The 20,347-nt window shown below is 38.2% G+C and overlaps 3 protein-coding genes across 9 annotated transcripts in view; 2 read left to right on the forward strand and 1 right to left on the reverse strand.

The window, feature by feature from the left end:
* The window catches only part of ACSBG1 (acyl-CoA synthetase bubblegum family member 1), a 53,932-nt gene extending 51,538 nt beyond the window's left edge, over positions 1 to 2,394 (forward strand). For all 5 annotated transcript variants that reach the window (XM_069797931.1, XM_069797930.1, XM_069797932.1 and 2 more), the window contains one exon: positions 214 to 2,394. In XM_069797931.1, the coding sequence (XP_069654032.1) occupies positions 214 to 290 (77 nt within the window). In that variant the 3' untranslated portion in view covers positions 291 to 2,394. The remainder of the gene's footprint in view (positions 1 to 213) is intronic.
* IDH3A (isocitrate dehydrogenase (NAD(+)) 3 catalytic subunit alpha) lies at positions 1,454 to 15,764 on the reverse strand. Of its 2 annotated transcripts, none has more exons than XM_069797938.1 (11): positions 15,621 to 15,764; positions 13,335 to 13,373; positions 11,429 to 11,512; positions 9,959 to 10,073; positions 9,223 to 9,410; positions 8,829 to 8,962; positions 8,045 to 8,147; positions 7,902 to 7,966; positions 5,658 to 5,742; positions 5,005 to 5,157; positions 1,454 to 3,110 (listed from the first exon to the last, which is right to left on the reverse strand). In XM_069797938.1, the coding sequence occupies exons 1-11, from the start codon at positions 15,645 to 15,647 to the stop codon at positions 3,027 to 3,029; spliced, it is 1,077 nt and encodes a 358-aa protein (XP_069654039.1). In that variant the 5' UTR covers positions 15,648 to 15,764; the 3' UTR covers positions 1,454 to 3,026. The 2 variants fall into 2 exon arrangements, with proteins under 2 accessions (XP_069654039.1, XP_069654038.1); XM_069797937.1 differs by having other exon boundaries at positions 13,311 to 13,373; positions 15,621 to 15,763.
* CIB2 (calcium and integrin binding family member 2) overlaps positions 15,093 to 20,347 on the forward strand; it is a 56,457-nt gene continuing 51,202 nt past the window's right edge. The window contains exons 1-2 of one of the 2 annotated variants that reach the window (XM_069797945.1): positions 15,096 to 15,138; positions 16,764 to 16,880. In XM_069797945.1, the coding sequence (XP_069654046.1) occupies positions 16,878 to 16,880 (3 nt within the window). In that variant the 5' untranslated portion in view covers positions 15,096 to 15,138; positions 16,764 to 16,877. Of the gene's footprint in view, positions 15,139 to 16,763; positions 16,881 to 20,347 lie in introns of both variants that reach the window. The other variant, XM_069797946.1, reaches the window with a different exon arrangement.

Genomic DNA, 20,347 nt, shown 5'->3' on the forward strand with positions numbered 1-20,347 from the left:
ATCTGCAGCTCCCTTTGAAGCCCTCATGCTTATGTGGAGGCAACCTTACATACCACGCTTGCTTCTCACTTTTAGTAGGTATCATCTGCACTTACAGAGTGGGAGATGTTCTTCCAAACAGGCTCTTAAAATAGAAAATCTTAGGAACCAACCTCAAACTGAGTATGAATTTTTGTTATGTTTCTGCTATTGTGACTAACTCCCTCTTTTAAGGTCCAACAATGAAGTTAAAACGGCATACCGTGCTTGAGAAATACAGAAATGAAGTAGACTCCTTCTATGAAGAATAAGAAGTCTTTCATCCAAGCATTAAAAAAGATCTGTGAGCTGAAGAAAGTATTTCCTAATCAAAAGCATTAGTGAAGATTTATGCTTGTTTTGATTTTGTAGTCTATTGAACTGAACCACTAGGAAATTGTTGTGTCAATTTAGTTGTTCCTGATACTCACCTGATTGCTCGTCCTCTTTTTACAGAAGCATCTACACAGTGTGTCCATTTTCTAATACTGTTTCTACTTTATGACCTAAATGATTAAGATTAAAAACATCATCTTGTGTGGTATAAAGCAGGTATAACTAATTAATTCCTCTAGACTGAAACATAAAAATGTTTTATACAGTGATTTTTCTTCCCCCCCCGACGTTGCTGGTAGCTCATGATATATTTTGGTAGATCAGTAGTTGGCAGTACTGCTTAGTGAAACTGTAATACCACTCCAGTGATAAAGATAATTATTAAAAAAAAAAAAAAATCAAAAGGGCTGTTTTTTTCCCTCGCAGAGCAGAGTTTCTTTTTGTTCACTAACACAACATTTCAGAACCTATAGACACTCTTTGGGGCTAGTATTCAGACTCCTGTGAAAACAGCAGCTCATCATTTCTTAAATCCATGTTGAAATAAGCATTACTGTTTCTCCTAAAAACAATCAAAAAGGTTGGGGGAATAGCTCCCTAAGACTGAAAGACATAAAGTAGCAAATACAGGTGCTCTCACATTAAAGCGCTATTTAAAACAGAAACTTCTTTTAAATTGTTTACAGCACTTTTTTTTTTTTTTTAAGCAAGAGTTTAGAAGCAATGTTTATCAGTGTGTATCTACATGTTTAAATGTTCACATTATACTAATTCTGACAAATGTGAGCTGCATTTCTTCTTCCCCATATAAAAAGTAAATCCTATTATGTGGCAGACATACTTGACAAAGTTGTCTGAAGGTTTGCTGTTACTAAGTGATCTTTGGTAGAGTTAAAATAGCTAACACAAGCAGGCAAGCTACAGCCACTGTTCTTGACCAAAAAAAAAAAATCAGGCAGAATAGGATATTATTTCTGGGAAAGCTCTATTACCAGTCTTAACACATCTTACAGACTTAAGATTTGTTGCAAGTACCAATAATCAGCTCAACACGAAAGACGAGATGGCAGCCTAGGATTATAAAAACAAAACAAGCAACAGGACTTTGAAAAGTTTATTTTTCCCCATTTTGTGCGCAATGGTAATTCAGAAGTTCTTTAACAATATTGATCTAAAGGAAACAAGGAAGCAGCAGCTTGTAAAACACAGAAAGAAATGTTGCCCTATTCACCAAAAGCAGAGTGCACGAGGAATAAAGCTCATTGTCCTTCCTCCAACATGTTGTTAGACTGTATAAAAAAAGCTGGGATGCTTACTTTATAGAGTGACACTAGAAGTTGTTACTCAAAATTGATTTTACTTCTGAAACAACCTGCCTAAACAGTCTTAATAGAAAGCAGATAAGTAGAATAATATCTATTAATAGAATTAAGCTTTAAGAAGCCTGTTTCTGGCAGTAGGGATAATCCTGTGCTATAGTTGAGTTTTAAAATATACATTTTATTGTAGGGTGTACTAATGGAAGCATACCTTAAGGCATACAGATCACAATGACTCATATGATGATCTGTATGTGATGAAGAAGGGAGGGAAAAGAGTTGCTTTTGTGCCCATTAAGCTTTGTAAGCAGGGAAAAAATAGTCTTGGATCCCCTTGAATAGGGATGAAATGTGTTTCTGGAACATAAGCACCAGAACCAAACCTTCGATCTGTCTTAATCCATTTAGGACTAGTCCCTTACATTCAGAATTTCTAGAATAAAATTAATAGTCAATACAGTAAGACACACTGAACAGACTACGCATAAAACTACAACACAAAAAGCATTCTAGCAGAAGTCATGAAATATTTAGTATAAATTTGCAAAGTTAGTACTTTCCCCTCACAATATAGGGCAGAAGTAATTTTGTATAATTTACTCTCATTAGAACTCTGTTGTAAAGTTATGTGTCAGAGAGGAAAGCTTGTAAGAATTATTTTGGTATATAGATTTGAAAAATAATTTTACTTCAACATTAAATCTCAACCCTTTCTGGTTAATGGTTGTGGGCTTTTTTAAAAATACACAACTTGATTAAATCTCTAGAATATTGTATTTCTTTATTCATGCCCTTGGAGGGCAAGGCTATATTTAATGAATCACCAGAGTATCTAAACTGTTTTTTTCATTGCTTTAACATGAAATTGCTATTTTACGTTATTTTATACCCGTTTCTGTTCATGAAGGTCATCTTGTGCTATTGTTAGGCTGAAAACCTATCTTAAATCTCAGTAAGATCAGTAAACTAGGTTTTAACCATTAAGGTGCTTTTACATTTCACTAATTCTGTTACTGGTTTATTTGCGTAATTTTTCTTTGTGGTAAGTAAAAACCTCTAGTTGAAATGAAAAATGGTAGACAGTTACAGTGGCGATAAAAGAATTCACTTACATAAAAATGTTCACCAGACAGAAAAAAAATAAATAAAAAACAGAAAGCACTTAGAAAAGTCCACTGAAAGCAGGCACAAGCATCATTTGTAGCCATTTGGACTAAATTTATTAATGAAGAAGCCCTAACTAAAAAGTTTGCTCTCTTAAGAGACAGGCAAACTATATGCATATGGATATCAGGTTATATATAATGTACTTTGTGTGATGTGTCCTTCTGGAGTTAATAGAATGAGAAAAGCTTAGTCTGTGTCCTGTACTCTGCGGCAGATCTCCTCTGTGAATTCCGAACACTTGGCACTACCTCCCAAGTCTTTTGTCAAGACCTGAAAGAAAGAAAAAACAGTATTACTAAAATGTTTTACAGAGCTAGTCTTGTCTCTGAACAGTTCTATATGTTCACCTTATATGTTGTGTATGGATACTAAATAAGGGTCAGAAGGCATACATGAAGTTTCTTATAGTCATCAGTAAGGACTCTGCAGATTGAAGCAAGTAGAGAAGACTTTGGACAAACCTCTCCGAAGTCCCCTGGCCACATAACAGTATAATTGATTGTTAAGTATTTAGATTTTCAGTAAGAAGTTTGTCCTTTTGAAGTAAAATTCATATATGAAGGCTCAGCACAAAGGCAACAAATTGAGAGTAATTCAGTAAGGTTTTTGGGTCTTGTTGTTTGTTTTGTTTTGTTTTGTTTTAAAAGGAAACCCACACAGAAAAAGCACACATAGCTCTTAATGCTGCCATGTTAAAAGTTCTTTAAGTTTGCTTAGTTTAGTTAAGAGATGGAAAAATGCAGAGTTAAAAGAAACTTTTTCAACAAGTACAACTCCTGTCTGGCAGCATTAAGATAGAAAAATTGAAAAAAAAAAAAAAAAGTGGGCAACATTGCTTGTCCAACCTAGCTAGATTAAAGCAGTCTAGGAGATAATTTAAAATCATTAGTTTTCCCCTTACATGACACACACACAGAGATCTTAATTAAATGGCTGGGGGGAAGGGAGGAAAGGGAGAAATAGCAAGCATGAGAGGCAATCAAGGTTACTATTTTAGGATCTTGTCATTTTAACTGCATTATGCTTTTTTCAATTTAAAAAGATTCTCTCCATTGTGAGCATATAATCATAACATTGTAAGTAACTAGTAAACAAGTAGCCATGTCACAAAACTTGCACTATGTTATCTTCCATAGAATTACTGACCTGCAGATGGAGGATTTCATTTCCAGAGCAGTAAATGGGAACTTTACAGGAGCACCTCTTTATTCACTTGTAAGTTTAGATATTTTTTTTTTAACTGGCTTCTACACACAGTAAGATAGCTGCAAATAGACCACTTATGAAATTATGACAGCTTTTTGTTTAAGCATGCTTGTTACTTTTAATTACAAAGCAGCTTCTTATGCTCCTGCCTGAGATAGTTGAACCACCATGGCTAACTGCTAATCCTCTTTAACTGCAATCTTCAGGATCTTTCCAGCTATGTTTTGAAAAGGTGGATGTCAAAGTAGATGAGTGAACCAATAATGTTAAGAGCACAAATTCAAGTCAGGTTTCAGCGCATAAGCCCCCCCCCCCGAATATCCCATAATATCCCATTTGAGTCTTGCATCTGGAGACATTTACTCCCAAAGGGAAATCACATACAATCTTAAGGGAAAAAGTAAATACTGGATAAAAACTGTTCTTTTGTAGTCCAGAAAGGAGTGAAAGCAGTTAGGAGGAAAAAGGAAAATAATTGACCTGAAAAAATAGGAGCAAAAGTATTACAGTCAGGACTGAAATGCTATAAATAAAGTGCATGATTAAGCCTATGAAAGGCAAATGAGTGTCCTTCACTTCAGGATCCAGACTTAAATATATATGCTTTGTATGCATTATAAACTTCACAAGTGAAATATCACTAGTTACTTAAAACTCTAATCCCCTTGAAAAACAGCCATCCAGCTCTAGCTTTTAGAGTTAACAAAGCTGTGGAAATGCAAGATGAGCATTACTGAGACACAAGGAATGCTACAGCCTGTCCTTATTACTCAGCTAGGCAGATTTAATACCACCAAAGATAATGTAATTACTATCAGAGAAGGATAGCGGCACTGCTCATGTGTCACACTAGCACAGCAGGTCATCCACTGTTCTGGTGTTAATGTTCTACGTTAATTTTTGCTGTGATACAGTATGATTTTAATTCACTGCATTTATTTGCACACCCTCATATTACCTTTCCATCTTTAATTGTATCAAAGCAAGCTGTCTCAATTTTTGTGGCATGTTTGTGTAGTCCCATGTGACGCAACATCATTACAGCACTCAGAAGAAGGGCAGTTGGATTTGCCAAATCTTTTCCTGCAATGTCTGGTGCCGTGCCATGAACCTAGAAATAAAAGTGAACCTATCTGTTACGATGTCAGTATGCTGATTAAAATGTCCTAGGCAATTCAAGTGTATGCAAGCAACCTGACACATAGTCCTTGAGCACAAGCATGTTAAAATAGGACTGACTTCACTGTGATACAGTTAGTGGAAAGGAGATAGGAAAGACCAGAACAATTCAGTTCAAAGGCATCAGAAAGGGGAAACTAGATCACCTAATATCTCCTAATTGTGCCCCTCAAGTTCTATTTCACAGAGGGTATTTATCTTATGAAAAAGAGGGAAAACAAAGTGTCAGTAAAAGGACATGCAAAAAATTCTGTGTAATACATACTTTATAAATACTCTCTCTGGGTAATGCTTCAGCGTCTTCACAGTAAAAAACAGTTTTACAGAGAACTTAGTTAAATGACAGCCACATTGCACATCATGGAAAAATTTTAGATTCTCAGGTTGAGACAAAGTAGTTATTACTACTATACGTTGCATAAGAAGACTTACCGATTCAAAAATTGCAACTCCATTAGCACCAATATTTCCACTTGGTGTTACTCCAAGACCCCCAATCAGTCCAGCACACAAGTCACTGAAAAAAAACCCAAACCCAAGAAACAGAAAAACCCACAAGTTTTTCCATATACAGTTGCCTCTCTGCAAGGTATTAAAATATTTTTTGTTTCTCATTTTATTGCAGCAATAACTTAGCTTATATACCCACACAGTCTGTGAATAATATTGGGAAAGAATAGATGCTGTTAGCCACTTGTACTCCATTGAACATTTGAAAATTTGTAGGACTACTAGCAGGAGACAATTTAATAAAGGAAAATTAAAAGGAAATTTCAAATACTAGAATAAAGCTGATTAACACACAGGCACAGCAAAAGGTACTCAAAGCACAGAAGTAGTCTCAAAAACTAGCAAAAATTGTAATGTACAGTTCCCTGTAACAATCCAGAAGTCTTATTTCCTCTGAAGAGGCCACAGAACTACTTTTCATATGTAAAGTCCTTCTAGAAAACTTAGAAGAATTTTGCTTGGGTAGGTGAATGAATAGTAGTTTTAAAGTTTATTGCATGTAGCTTAAAGAACATGTTCTGAGTGACACCAGACTAGCTCTCCCCCTCTGTTTACTGAACAGCCAATAAGTCACAAGTCTGACATGAGCAGATCATCAGACATAACCAATCTGCATTTGCTTTCCTCCAAAATTAACATGGGGAAGGACAAACCAACTGTGCCTATAGTCATTATACTGTACCCTCAAAGCTGAACATACTGATAAACAAGGCTCTTAAAACTCTTGATATTTTAGCATACTGTTTTATTGCCTACAACTTAGCTAACCAAGGACTAATAAGCAGAAAAGTTTGGATGACCTTGCAGAACAATATTTTAAGTTTAAGCTAAAATAAACCAATTGGCTTTAGTTGTATAGAGTCTGGGGAAAAAAATGGATACAGTCTACATTTGTTGCTGTAGGTATTTAATGCTTCAAGGTAAGAGATCTCCTTCTGTACCTATTCAGTCCAAGAAGCCTGTTTGGCATTATGTTCATGCTTTAAAAAAGCACTGCAGGTGAGACCTTCCCCAGTGACAGAGTGCCCTTCTTCAAGAACAGACTCAAATTTATTGAAAATTTTTTAGAAGTATGAAATTCTTTATGGAATTTCTATGAGAACTTTAAAATGGGTGATACAGAACTAGGTGAAGTGAGTTAAAATAGTACTGATCATGAGACTCATCTGATTTGATCTCTTTTAGTTAACAGCATAACAGCTGCTGTGAGGGCCCTATGGACTCCTCTACCAATTCTTAAGGAAAGAAGAATTAATTGGAGTCTGGTTTTTCTTAAAGGTGACAAACAGCCTTATCATAGAGAAAGTGTAGTTTTAAGAGAAGCTCAACAAGCATTTCTTCTTATATGTAAGTTACCTTTACATTTATTATCTGTACAAAAACAGGAGATGGATTCTAAGATGTAAATCATTGTTGAACTTTTAAACAAATTCTGATTCAAGCTATTTTCTCAATCTCCCCTTAGAGATGCAAAGAGAAGCAATGTTATGTTATACACTTAAAAGTTCAGGTTAAGATGCTTAATTTTACATGCAGTATTTAATTGAATTTACACTCTACCTAAACATTTTACAGAATGGAAAATGTGTGCTGATGGATTTTGCCTTCAGGACATCAAGTACCTCTAGTATTAATGTTATTAAAATACGAAATTTAATTTGAAGGTAAGGGAAAAATACAATACATAAAACAAGAGCTGGTATGACATTAAGAGGCCATACATTTCATTCTTCAGTGACTATGCAGAATATTTAACTGTGTGGCTAGCTTGCTGTAAACATCATGGTCCTACAGTCATTTTATACAATCTATTTTACATCTATTTTAGTGCTTAAGATTAGAAAGTTTTTTCCCCAACATCTAACTAAGCATTCTTTATTGCAATTTAAGCCATTCAATTCTTCACGCATTTGGAAAAATTTCTCTTCTGCCCCATCTGAACAATATTCATAGCCTCCATAAGCTATCATATAGCCCCTCTCAAAAATATATTAATAATTGAAGTGTAATAATACCATCCTTTTTTCCCATTTAAAGTCTGATTTATAAAGTTTTAAACTCTGGATGCATAAAATCATCACCATCTGGCTAGCATATAACCTGAATAACTGTCTGGAAAGTAACAATATTTTACACATTGGGTTAGTTTAAATAAAATCTCCATACCTGAGGATGTCACCATACAAGTTTGGCATAACAAGCACATCAAATTGTGATGGATCTTGAACCATCTAGAAAGAAGTGTATTTTCATTAAGGTTAAGAATTTAAATGAAAAAATATCCACAATTAAAACATATAAATACTCACATTCAGACAAACAGTATCCAGATACATTTCATTAAATTTAATATCTTTACAGTTTTCTGCTGCCTCCCTGCATTTTCTCAAGAAAAGCCCATCAGACATTCTCCTGCAATTAAATAAACAAGAGAATATTGCAGTTATTTTAAGTAAACAATACTGAAGATAAAGAAAAATGCATGCAACAGAGTATTAAACAAAAATATTAGAGTGCAGAAACTTAATTTGTGACTCATTATCCCTTATGTTAAATATAAATAATATTTTAAATATATATTATCAGAGAAGTTATGCCTTTTAAAATTCCTCTTAGAATTTTTGTATCAGTAGTTTAACAGGCATACTTTAATTCTCAGAATGACTCATATTCATTTACTAAAGGCTTACTGAGTTTGTAAAGGTGGTGTCACATAGTATCACACATGTTATGACTCAGTTCAGCACAAAGTGGCTTGGAAACTGTTAAAGACACTAGCCATTTTCATCCTCAGTTTTTAAATTCATTTTTCTAATTTAAGACTATTTTTAAAATAAGAGCTTTGCAAGGAAAGTCATAGGATTACTACAGACTTACTAATAAAAACATTAGTACATAATTATTACAGCCCTATCAGTACTGGGTAAGTATTGCCTATTTTACTTAGGAGGCATTTACTTTACTTATTTCCCTTTTTACTTACTCCCAGTAGCATCAACAGACGTTATACATTTGAGGAAAATTTAAAAAGTTATTTATAATTAAATGCATATTACTATTTCTTGTTCTTCTCAAAAAGAAGTGTCAACATACATAATATTTGCCTTGTGCACAGCAGTAACATGGCTTCTCTGATTATTTCTGGCATACTCAAAAGCAAATTCTGCAATACGCTTGCTAGCTTCTTCTGTGATTAGCTTGATGCTTTGCACAACACCTTCAACAATCTGAAAGACAGTAGTTGCATTGATAGTAAAAACGTAAGCTCATTTTTCAAGTCACTAGTATGAATGTTTGGAACAAAATAGTAGAATTCTGAGTGAGGCAGTCAGTCTCAACAACGCATTTCACAATAAAATAACTTTTTTATAGGTAGCAAACTTAAAAAACACCACCCAACCTCTTAGTACTAGGCCTAAGATGGGCAAAATTATCATTCATGAAACGCAGAAAACCCGCCAGAAACACAACACTTCCAGCAACATACCACATGCTCAATTCCACTGTATTCGCCTTCTGTGTTCTCTCGAATTGTGACAATATTCACATCTGTATATGGGGTTTTATACCCTTCAATTGAGACACAGGGACGTACATTTGCATAAAGGTCAAAGGTTTTACGCAGAAGCAGATTCATTGATGGATGCCCTGCAGCAATTGGGGTCTTTAAAGGCCCTGAAGGAAAAAAAAAAAAAAAAAATTAATGAGAAGATAAACCCCTCCATGAATTTTAGAGTTGAAATTCTAGGTAAAGTGGTACTCTTTCAGAGGATCTCCAAATTCCTATTTAACCCTTTTGCTGAAATGCCACAGGAATTCTCTGTGCTGTACAGTACTACACAGTGATATTAATCAGCTGTTTAAAGGCCAAATTGCAACCCTTACATGGAATAGGAGTTTTTACAAAAGGTCTTCACTGAAAACAACATAAAAAGATACTATTCATTAGGAATATAGTTGTATCAATCGCATTAGAAATGCATTCTGCATAGAGTCCAAAGGTTGTTATGTAGTAATACCCGCCTTTAATGTACTTCCTAGAAGATCTATGAGAGTTATGGCTTTGAAATTAAGGACTGTTTTAAGATTACAGAAGACTACCTGATAGGCTGTCCCCTATAATTAGCCATTTTATTGTGCTACAGATGAAGGACTTCGACTTTAAATCAGACTCACAATAAAAACAACAGTATTTAGTATCTTTGTATTAACCCCTAAAGTACCTTTTAGTCCCATTTTGTTTTTATCCATGGATTCTTTGGCATCTGGAGGTATCATCCACTTCCCTCCTGGTCCTTGGATAGCTGTAACATTCCTCTCTTCCCACTGAATAGGAGCCTAAACACATTTACTCTATGTTAACTTACATATCATGACTTTTGCTTAAAGTTTTAACTTCCATTTCACAAAAAGGTGCATGAGGAATTTTGTGCAGGCCTTCCTAAACTATTTCTCTCTGGTGAGCGAGAGTAAGCATGAGATGTTTGAACTCAAAAAGAAACAATTTAAAAAAAATGTAATTAAGTAAGTGAAAATGAAATATTATGAGCAACGTATCATCATAAACTTGAATACTCAATGTCTCCCTAGGTGTCATATACACAGAAATCATTAGAATTGCAAGATACATGCTATTTCTTTCAAGCTCCTAAAGCTGTTGAGTTTCTTGTATACAAGAGACAAGACATTTGAAAACTGAATTCATTGAGAACTCATCATCCATACTGCCTGGAAGACAGTATATAACAGAGAGATACATATATATGTTATCTAACTGAAAATCTGCAAATGTTCCGCAATGCTTTCTGAATTTGCATTCACCACAGGAATCTTCTAAGCGGAGACAGGCTGCCACCCATTCATTTCATCAGGAAGGACCATAAAGGAAAAGGTACAAGGGCTTTCATAAGCAAACAGAACCAATCTAAGCATAACGTACTAGATAATCCCCTTTAAAACAAACAAATCTGATTAAGTATTGCAAACATGCACTCACACACAAACTTAGGTTTTATTCCTCCACGCATCCTGCTTGACTCCCCAGAAACAACCAAAACTATTGTAAGGTTTTCATACATAACTAAAGAGAACTTCAGTTTTTCCAAATCTAAGTCAGATAGTTGTAGTAGAAAGGGAGTATGCCTTGGTACTGTTACTAATGTGGAATGATTTAACAGGCATCTATCTTGAAGAGCTGTATTTCCTTTCAAGGAAACTCAACAAATTCTGGTGAAGTTCCTCAGATAGGTAGTAAAACAGTTCTTGGATATACTTAGTGAACGAATGGGTTTGGCAGTGCAGCAGTTTGGTTTCTAAGAATAAGCCAGTCCTTTCACAGACACTTTCATTTGCGCTGAAAGTCACAATGAATGAAAGAACATCTTCTATGAGTTGCTCAGGATTGCTACATCAACAAGATGATTTCATATGATATATTGAGTTGATATTTCCAAAAATTAAACACCGCGTTTGCTCTCAACTCTCTACTCTTCTGCCAGCTAACAGTTTCAAGCCCTGCCTTGATATCACAATCCTATCTTTTATTAGCTGAATCTTCAGACTCCTATTGTCAAGAAGTTTTAATAGCTTAAACATGACTTGATCTTTTGGAAGTTAGAGAAAACATTTTAAATATGCCTACTTGTTGTTGTAGTTAAACTTACAACGCTTACAGCAAGACAAATACAACTTACTTTGGCAGCATCAAAGATCTTCATGACAGCAGCAGAAATCTCGGGTCCTATGCCATCTCCTGGGATTAAAGTTACTGTTTGTACCTAGGTAAAGAAGTATCAGTAGTACAACAAATGAATGCTTGTCTTCTACATAGAAAACATTTTCATGTGTTGTAGGAACCAAGTAACTACTAGAAAAGAAAAGAAAGTTTCAGTTACCAAATATTCACTGTGAAGAATAGCAGTACTGGACAGAGTGAGAATGACCAGCTTGCTTTCAAAGGGAGCGTGCAAAAGTTTTGAGAGAATTGTTTAAAAATCTGCCTACTATCTATTCCTATTTCAAAACACAGAGATTTAACCTGAAAGGCAGGTTCCTGCTCAGCACTCCTTGAAATGAATGATCTCAGCCTGCTTTCTTCTTGAAATTTGGAGAGGACATAATATTACCTAGTTATGGCTCTGCTACCCATGTGTCTCCAATATTATCAACATGCTGCATAATACTGACACATGCTAGAAAAGCATAAATTTATGAAAAGCTACATTCACCTTAAAAAAAAAAGTCATGCATATCTAAACTTCTCAAGTGACTTCGTAAAAATCTCAGACCCATTTTTAACAATACCAAGTTATTTTCCTCCATAATGTTCTCAGTCCTGTTTCTTTTATCATCAAACAGATGAAATAAATTGCACAGCCCATGCTCACTGAATAACAGGAAGAAAGTACTCTGCTTTGATAAAAAAAAAAATATGATCACTATTCTAAGTGTATGTGCCCCAGCTCTTTTTGTTTTATTTAAAGATTTCCAACAGTTTTGTAAGAGCTCATTATTACCTACAAAAAGGCAGCTCAGATACAGCATTATTTGCAAAACCCCCAATTAAAATCAACTCACAAGGTATGTTTCATCCTTCTCCACACAAAATATTGAGGATTTCAGTACATATTGACTGAACCTTTAACTAATTTGAGCCAAAGAAAATCACTGTGCACGTCAAAAGAAGCAGAGCTTCAGATAAAAGAACACTGCTGTTGAGCAAGCGCATAACTGGTGGAATGCCTCAAGATTAGTTTTGTGCTGTCTTGCGTTGTTGCATCACAGCACAGCAGGACTCCACCTGAGCCAGAGAACATTCCATCTGCAACAATAATGTGGTATAAACAGAACCAGAGGTGCCTCACCTTCTAAATCTTTGTATACCATATAAAATGTGAGCGACCCTTCAGTTTCCTTTCTAGCTCTTCTACCTGCTGTTCTACAAAACTTGTAATTAAAAGCCACAGTTCCTCTTTAAAATTAAGACCTGCTTAAGGGTGCATGCAGTAGTGCTGAGCCCTGCTTCTGCCCGAGCAGTTTTCAAGGCTGCCTTCACTGAAAAAAAAGGCCCGTGGGCACTTCAAACACATACACATAAAGAAGGTAAAACATCTACAAGGAAATACACAATCAGTGTCTAAAATACTTTAAAGAGGGCCTTGAAAAGGCAGAACTTTAGATGCAAGGTATTCTAAAAGCAGCAGTAAAGTAAATCTAGCACTTGGAGGAAAGTCTGCAAAATAAAGAAAATGAGAAGCTTCTCAACAAACTTTCTACTGTGCCCAATATTTGCCCATTTCCAGATGAGTTTCAGAAGACTGGCTTATTTTGTGAAAAGTTTTCATGCCATCTCTATCTTTTGCTAGAGCCTTTTGTGTTATCACACTTTAATATGCAATTGCCAAAGACAGTAATTAACCAATAGAAATCCAGCATGGCATTAAGAGTGTATATGTTCACTTATTTAGGCCTTATTTTTTGAGACTGTAATAACAACAGCAATCTTACTAAAGTAAATTTCTGAACCCCTTTCTTGAGAAACTTCTTAAAAGAAAAAGAAGGTACTATTATACTCACAGCACTACCAAAACTTCTGGTCACCTGTTTTTGGTTTTTGAAAGCACCTAGCAATCGAGAAACCTGCAGGAATATAAAACAAAAAGAAGCTATTTTACTACACAAGTGGGATTTTAAAAAATTAACAATATTGCAGCAAACCTGTATTTTAAAATCATATTGCTTTAAATTTCCTATCTCAAACTCGTATAAAAATCCAAATGAAACAAGAGAGTAACACTTTGCCAAGTTGCTCTCTAACATTCTGTGCACTGACACCTCATGTGCGTATTCTTAGCACAAGGTAAACCCAGGACAGCCCCGCTTTGCTATGCGCTGTACTCTACTGTCTTGCCTGGGGGTGAGGGAAAGTTACCGCACAATAACCTGAGCCCTCACATACTACACATTTGAAATAAGGTTGCAGTAACTCTCATTAAATAGATGATACGCTAAGGATCAAGATCCATGGAAAGCAAAGTGAAAAATCAAACACTGTCATTACAGTTGGGTGGCAAGTATCTTTACACATTTTAGGTAACGTTTCCAAAACTACTTTGCATTAGTGTCACTTCCATTCAAACTGTGGTGAATTTTGTTCTTCCACCTTTTACATCTATAGGTTTTGTACTGTTGCCTTCTCTGTGCCTGACAGTTTTTAAAAAGCATAATCGAAATGCACATTAAAGACAAAATTCACCATAGCAACAAGTCTACACAGCATAGTCAAAGAATTACGCTTTCTAACATCTGAATATTACAAACTGTCATTAAGCTGCAAAACTGGGATGATTACCTCAGCTTTACCTCTTGCCTAGCTGAGCACCATGGACAAAATCCCCAATTGTATCAGTATTGATACTTAACTGCAGAAAAATCACAGCCTCCCAATCTTACCCTCCTCTCTAGGATTTTTCATGCCTCTGCGACTTAAGAGTCAGAAGACTTCTAAGTGTAAACAGACTCGCACTGCTTCAATTCTACCATACTCATGTATCTAGTCTGTCTGCAGCTATCAGGCTAGATAGGAACGTACTTGACAATTTGTATTCCTCCCCTGTCCAACTTGTATTTGTTCTCTTTGATCTTTACTGGCATGTATGCTTAAATAGAGCTGTATGGCAAAAGTGACAAACTGCGTTGGTGCTAACAACTAGAAACAATACAATTCCCATGTATGTTCTAATGAATGCTGTGGGAGGAGTAATTTAAGCTAGAATTGATCTTTACTTGTAACCCAGCGTGAGATGTACAAGGTCATTGCAGCAGGCAAGCAACGTTTATCATAGCAAGCCACATGTTTGAGGCAGCAGCTGGAGCAATTAAATGAAAACGTGAAGTTGACTAGCGTAAGTGCCCTCGTGATACAGTTCCTGCATACTGAGTCAGGATTCACGCTCCAGAGTAGCCCTGGAAAGGGAACGGTCTGTCTTGCCAGAAATCATGGGCCTGGCAGGTTATGCTCAAGTTCAGCATCTGTAATGCTAGCAGAGAATCAGGCTAAACAAAACCTATCCATTCTGACCTTAAAGTCATGAGTTGTGAGATTAACTCTTGATAGTTCTTCCATGTTTTAGCACATACATGAAGTGGGGCTTCCTCCATGAGTTAGCCTCCAACAGGCTGCTACTTAAAGACGCGAAAGAGATTTCATTTGCTCAAGGCAAAGAGCAGCAGCGTCTCCGCGACAGCCCCAGGAATGACGGCTGCGTTTCGGCAGAGATCAGACCCAGCAAATCCCGAAGGACAGGTAGTGGGCCCGAAAGGAATTGGGCAGAACGTCGCACGGCAGCTCTCGTTTCCCCAGGCAGGCTCTTTTCAGGAATGACGTTTTTAGCCGGTGCTGTCGGTAAGCCGCGCACGATCGATCCCGGGCGGGGGTGTGGGGTGTGTGTGGGGGAATGCCCGGGGGCTGATCCCCTCCGCGGCCCGACTTGGCCCCCGCCAAGGCGCTGACCTCTACGGCGCGACCTCCCCGCCGGGCCGCGGCCGGGAAGGATGCCGCGGCGCTCCCCCCGGCCCGGCCCGGCCCGGCTCGGCCCGGCTCGGCCGTTCGAGTAACGGCCCGCCACGGACCCTTCCCGCCGCCGCCGCCGCCGCCCCGGGGGTCCGGCCCGGGGAAAGGGGGGTGGGGGGAGAGAGAGCCCACCGCCGCTGGGCCGCGAGCCCTGCGGCCCTCCGCCCCTCGGGAGCGCTGCCAGGGCCCGGCGGAGGGCCGCGACCTTGCGGGCGGGCGGGCAGCCTTCGGCGGCGGCAGCGCCTCAGGCGCCACCGAGGCCAAGGTCACTCAGGCGCGCGCCGCGGGGAAAGGGCTTGTCCCCCCTCGCTCACCGTAGGCATCCACGCGGCTGCAGCCATGATGCTCCCAAGCACCGCGGGCTCACCGAGGCCCGAGAACACCCGCGCCCGCCTCGACACCGGAACCGGCGCGCGGAGAGCAGCACGCCCCGCCCCCGCGGCCACAAGGACACGCCCCCCCCCGCGACCACCGCCGCTGCGGCAGCGCTCCTTCGGCTCCCGCCCGCCCTTACTACTCCCTGAGCCGCCCGCCCGCCCCCGGTGTCAGGGATTGCCCGCGTCCCTCTGCGCCCCGGCCCTCTGTGGCGGGAAGGACTCTCCCCTCTTCTCCGCCGCCCCGGCCGAGGGCGGTGCGCTCCTTTCCCGCGTCGCGCTGAGGTACCGCGGGGAGCGGCCGGTAGCTGCGTGCCAGCGGCCCGGCCGGGCCCCGCCTGGCCGCCCCGGGGTCGACGCGGCGGAGGTGCTGCTGGAGAGCCGTCGCTCTTAGCGGTGCGTGAGGTGCTGGGGTGGACTCGGCCCGGTGCCGCCGGAGGAGGGAATAACCGCTTCATCTGACTTTTAAAAGATTCTCCTACCTGTGAAATGGTGATAATACTTCCACCTTCTGTATGATCTGCTTAGACAGACAGTGATGCAGAGGCTTTCTCTTAAGATCATGGTAGGCTCTGCTGTCCAAGTAACAGTGTTGACGTTGCTTGCAATTTTGTTCAGTCAATTTATGTCAACTGTTTTGTTGTCAAGTCAAACAATTAATTACAGGAATAGATTAGACTCTCGGCTCTGATACAAAATCAAGACTGAATTTCTAAACTCAAGTGGTTGCAAAGAGTGATATAAAATATAAGTCTAATATATCCTGGAAGTTTAAACTCAAAAGACAGAAACCCCCCCTACCTTTGGTGTCTTACACTTTAGCAACATAAACATTTGGATTCTGTCTCAGTATAATTTTGTGCCAGTTTTTGGTGATAGAGTTATCAGATTACTTGCAGCCTCCCCATTTAATTATCTCTGTCCTGTATGTGCTTGAAAACTAAGGACTAAGTCTGTGTTCAGTTTGCTCTCGTCTTGAAAATGTGAGCAGAAATTCTAAGACTTTACATTCAGCAATATACAGCATTAGTAGCCCTTATTTTCTGGGGGTCACTTGCTCTTTTTTTTTTTTTTCCATTACAGGGCACCAGAGGTACTCACAATTTTTCCTCTGTTGAAACAGCCTACTGGGTGTATGTTTTATTTTATATTTGATAATGCTTTGGATTGAGAATAGTCACTCAGACGTTATCGCTAATGGTAAGCGTGCACAATTTTCTTGATCCTGACTTTCTTCTGGTAACTGCTGCTGGTTTTTTTCATTTCAGTCTTTAAAATCCAAATTGGCCCTGCAGATATCTGTTCTAAATGTTTCTGTAAAATAATTTTTTTCGTTCAAAGCTTGATCATACTTTCCACATATTGGCTCTTTTGTTGTGCCATCTTTACTTTCCACAGCTTACATGTCCTATTCTCTTTTTTTTTTCCCCTCCACTTTTGTAAATTGAGGCTTGCTCCCGTCTCAGATTGACCTATGATGTTTCTAGGACATACTAGCTGAATTTTTAATGTTTTTACTGTACTGCTTCCCATGAGATATATATATCTGTTTTACTCCTTTCTTTGTATTTGTTGTTTCTTTGCCATGATGTTTATCAAAGGACTCCATAAACGTTGATTATGTGCTATGCTATGCTGATCAGTATATTCACATTGTTTTCTTGTGTTTTCTGACTGTATCTGCATGTACTTTCTGGGTTTACACTTTGATTGTAAATTGAGGGGAGGGGAGAAATTCTTTTTTACATATATTTTCAACAGCTGTTGCAACAGGTTTCTGATCTGTGTCTTATAGGTGCTACCATAATAATACTACAGTAATAAGCCATTAACAGTGGCTGGTTTGGATCTGTTCTCAGAAGGGCTAAACAACACAGTAATAAAACCATCAGTGGTTATTTTGCCTAGAAAAAAAGGATGCCTATATAGAGACAGCAGTAGTTTCTTTCCCCTAGTGATCGCTCTATTGAGACTCCCTATGAGGAAATTAATTATATTAAATTTAGTCTGCTTAGGAAACCTTTCTTTATTATTATTTTGTCCCTGAGGCAAAGCATTGTCTTGTATAAAGCATCTTTTTAAAAAAAGTAAATTTTACTTATTATGCATAAATTAGGCTTAATGAAATGCAATCAGAAACCTCCATCTTCTAAGACAGTGTATTTTATTAAGCTAGATAGCTAAGATCATAAAAACAAATTTGGCACAAGGTTTTCCTTTCTGTTTGTTTTCTTTAGCATTAAAAACTCTGTACAGAAAGTTTCCGCTCATCATAACAAATGCAATTTAGTCAGATAGTCAGCATCTTTCATTGGTTTGAGGGCTGTGAGTTTTGCATCTTTCTCAAGTTCTGTTTATTCATTCATATGATAGGGCTCAGTCCCATGAAGCATTTTCTTATAGGCTAGCACTTCCAGACAAATTTAGTGGAGTCTAAGCATCCTCCTGTTGGTCATGTGTTGGAAAAGCAACTTTTCTATCCACTGCAGTAAAATCAAACTGTCATTTTCACTTACATTTCACTTAAATCACATTTCACTGTGATTGCTACTTTGTAACCGTGTACTTACAGTTCATTTTTTATTTCTAGTTTGCAATAACTGTTAAATAAGAGGCAAGTTATGACAGCTGGTGTAGCATATTAAAAAGGAGATGTTTTGTAGCTCTGTAGCATCTTTATTTAAGTAACTCACAAGTGCTTTAATTATTTTAGCTCCACAGCACCTATTGGTGGTAAACATTATTATTCCTCATTTGCCTGTGAGCAAACAGAATTGTGAATAGCTTTCAAGTAAATAAAACAAGCCCCAAAGACTCGGGGGGGAATTTCCACAGCATCAGTGGGGGATAGAACTCCCTTGTAATCATTGTGAGTAGTGATCATTGGTCCTTACACTTGCAGTAGAAGGGGGCCTTTAGTGACTCATAGAGAGTAGCAACAAAATAAATGTACAGGCAACCCTTCTAGATCAAAACTGTTCTTTTTGCTAACGGAGAGAATCTTTTTGAAGAGCTAATCTGCAAAGAAACATCTGTGTGAGAGAGAAATTGTTGGAATACTTGGTGTAATGGGCATGAAATCTTGCAGGTTCTTTTTTCCCCCCAGTTAAAAATTGTAGCAAACCAACATCGGCATTGAAGGCGCTAGATTGTTAAAACTCTGTGTGGATCCTCTCATTAACAGGTAAAGTGATCTTTGTTCATAGTAGCTTGATCTTCCTTTGAAGAGGAATAGGAGCTTTCATACTTAAACCACAGTCAAATTCTCACTGCATAATTTACAGAGGCAATTTAAGGTAGCATGACCTATCTGTTGGAGGTTATTAAACTTACACCTCTACTCATAAATCAGAGCAAAGTCACCTGGTGTAGCAGCCATGGCTAGCAACAGTTCAGAGCAGGAGATGTTGCACTGAAGGCCATCAGGAGCGCTAGCATAATTTGTCCCACTGCCTGAGCTAGGGCTGTAGAAACAAGTCCCTGCAGCTGGGCCCAGATTGCAGCCTTAGGTGGGTGTTAAGCTACTGCAGCTGACTATAAAATATTAAATCTGGTGTACATGGTTGATAGTATATTTTCTGCTCCATGAATTAAACTTTTAGAGCAGATGAACAGTGGCTACTTAACCATGTTCTCTTGTATAATGGACTGTGTAATGGCAAGACTATTGTACGTATACTGTCCTCCTTGATAAACTTCATTTGCAACTGATTGCAAGATGTATGCTATGTGTTGCTAATAGCTTAAAATCACTTGCTTTGGCAAACAGTTAGAGTAGTGAAAATACAGTAAAGTGTGATGGAAGGCTGGTACTGATAGCATTAAGGTCAACTCTTGCTATGCACATAGAAAAGTATTGATTTGTTGAAGTAACTTGTGCTGGGAGTAAGTATTGCTTAACACCCAGCTGGCAAATAAAACTAACCTTTGATAAATACAAACAGATAGAAAAAGTGAGGAAAGAGCAAACTGGAAGATTATCTGATCTTTGATACACACAAACAGATAGGAGCGAAAAAGAGTTTGTGCATTATATCATCTTTAAATTTTACCCGGTTAGTATAGGAAGATAAGTAGGCAGTGAAATACAGTTACCACTATAGCATGCTTGAGAAGAGCTAGCTAGTACAGTGGACCCCTCAATGATCAGTATTTGAATCCTCTTTTTAAAAATCTGTGCATTTTAATTTTATTTACTAATAAAAAATACTCTTGGGAGTATGGAAACAAGAATTGAAGAAACAGTTTATTTTCTGTCCATATACTCAGTGGGTGTTGTTCCCTTGGTAAGCTGAGTCTTTCTTTTAGAGCAAGAACTTCTAACTCTTTTAAAGGAATCAACTCTTTTAGCCATACCAGTTTTCCTGCGTAATTTCTTTACATTAAAATAAACCCAAAGAATTTCTAATATGCAAGAGAAAAGTGGAGGTGGCAGAGTGGAAAGCCAGGATCAAAGGAATAAACAGGAATATGTCTGTGAACCTCAGGATCTCTGCCTCTGGCCTACTTTGTAACCACAAGTAAGTCTTACCTAGTTGGTGCTTTCCATTTAGCCCTTCTGCTTTTTATTTTTATTGTTTCGATTCTAAAGATAGAGACTAGCTGATAAGTGTGCCATCTAGGATACAGGGGGACCGGGCAGCTGGGAATACAAAAGCAGGTGAAAA

The sequence above is a fragment of the Haliaeetus albicilla genome, chromosome 12 (genome assembly GCF_947461875.1).
Source record: "Haliaeetus albicilla chromosome 12, bHalAlb1.1, whole genome shotgun sequence".
Taxonomy (NCBI): Eukaryota; Metazoa; Chordata; class Aves; order Accipitriformes; family Accipitridae; genus Haliaeetus; species Haliaeetus albicilla.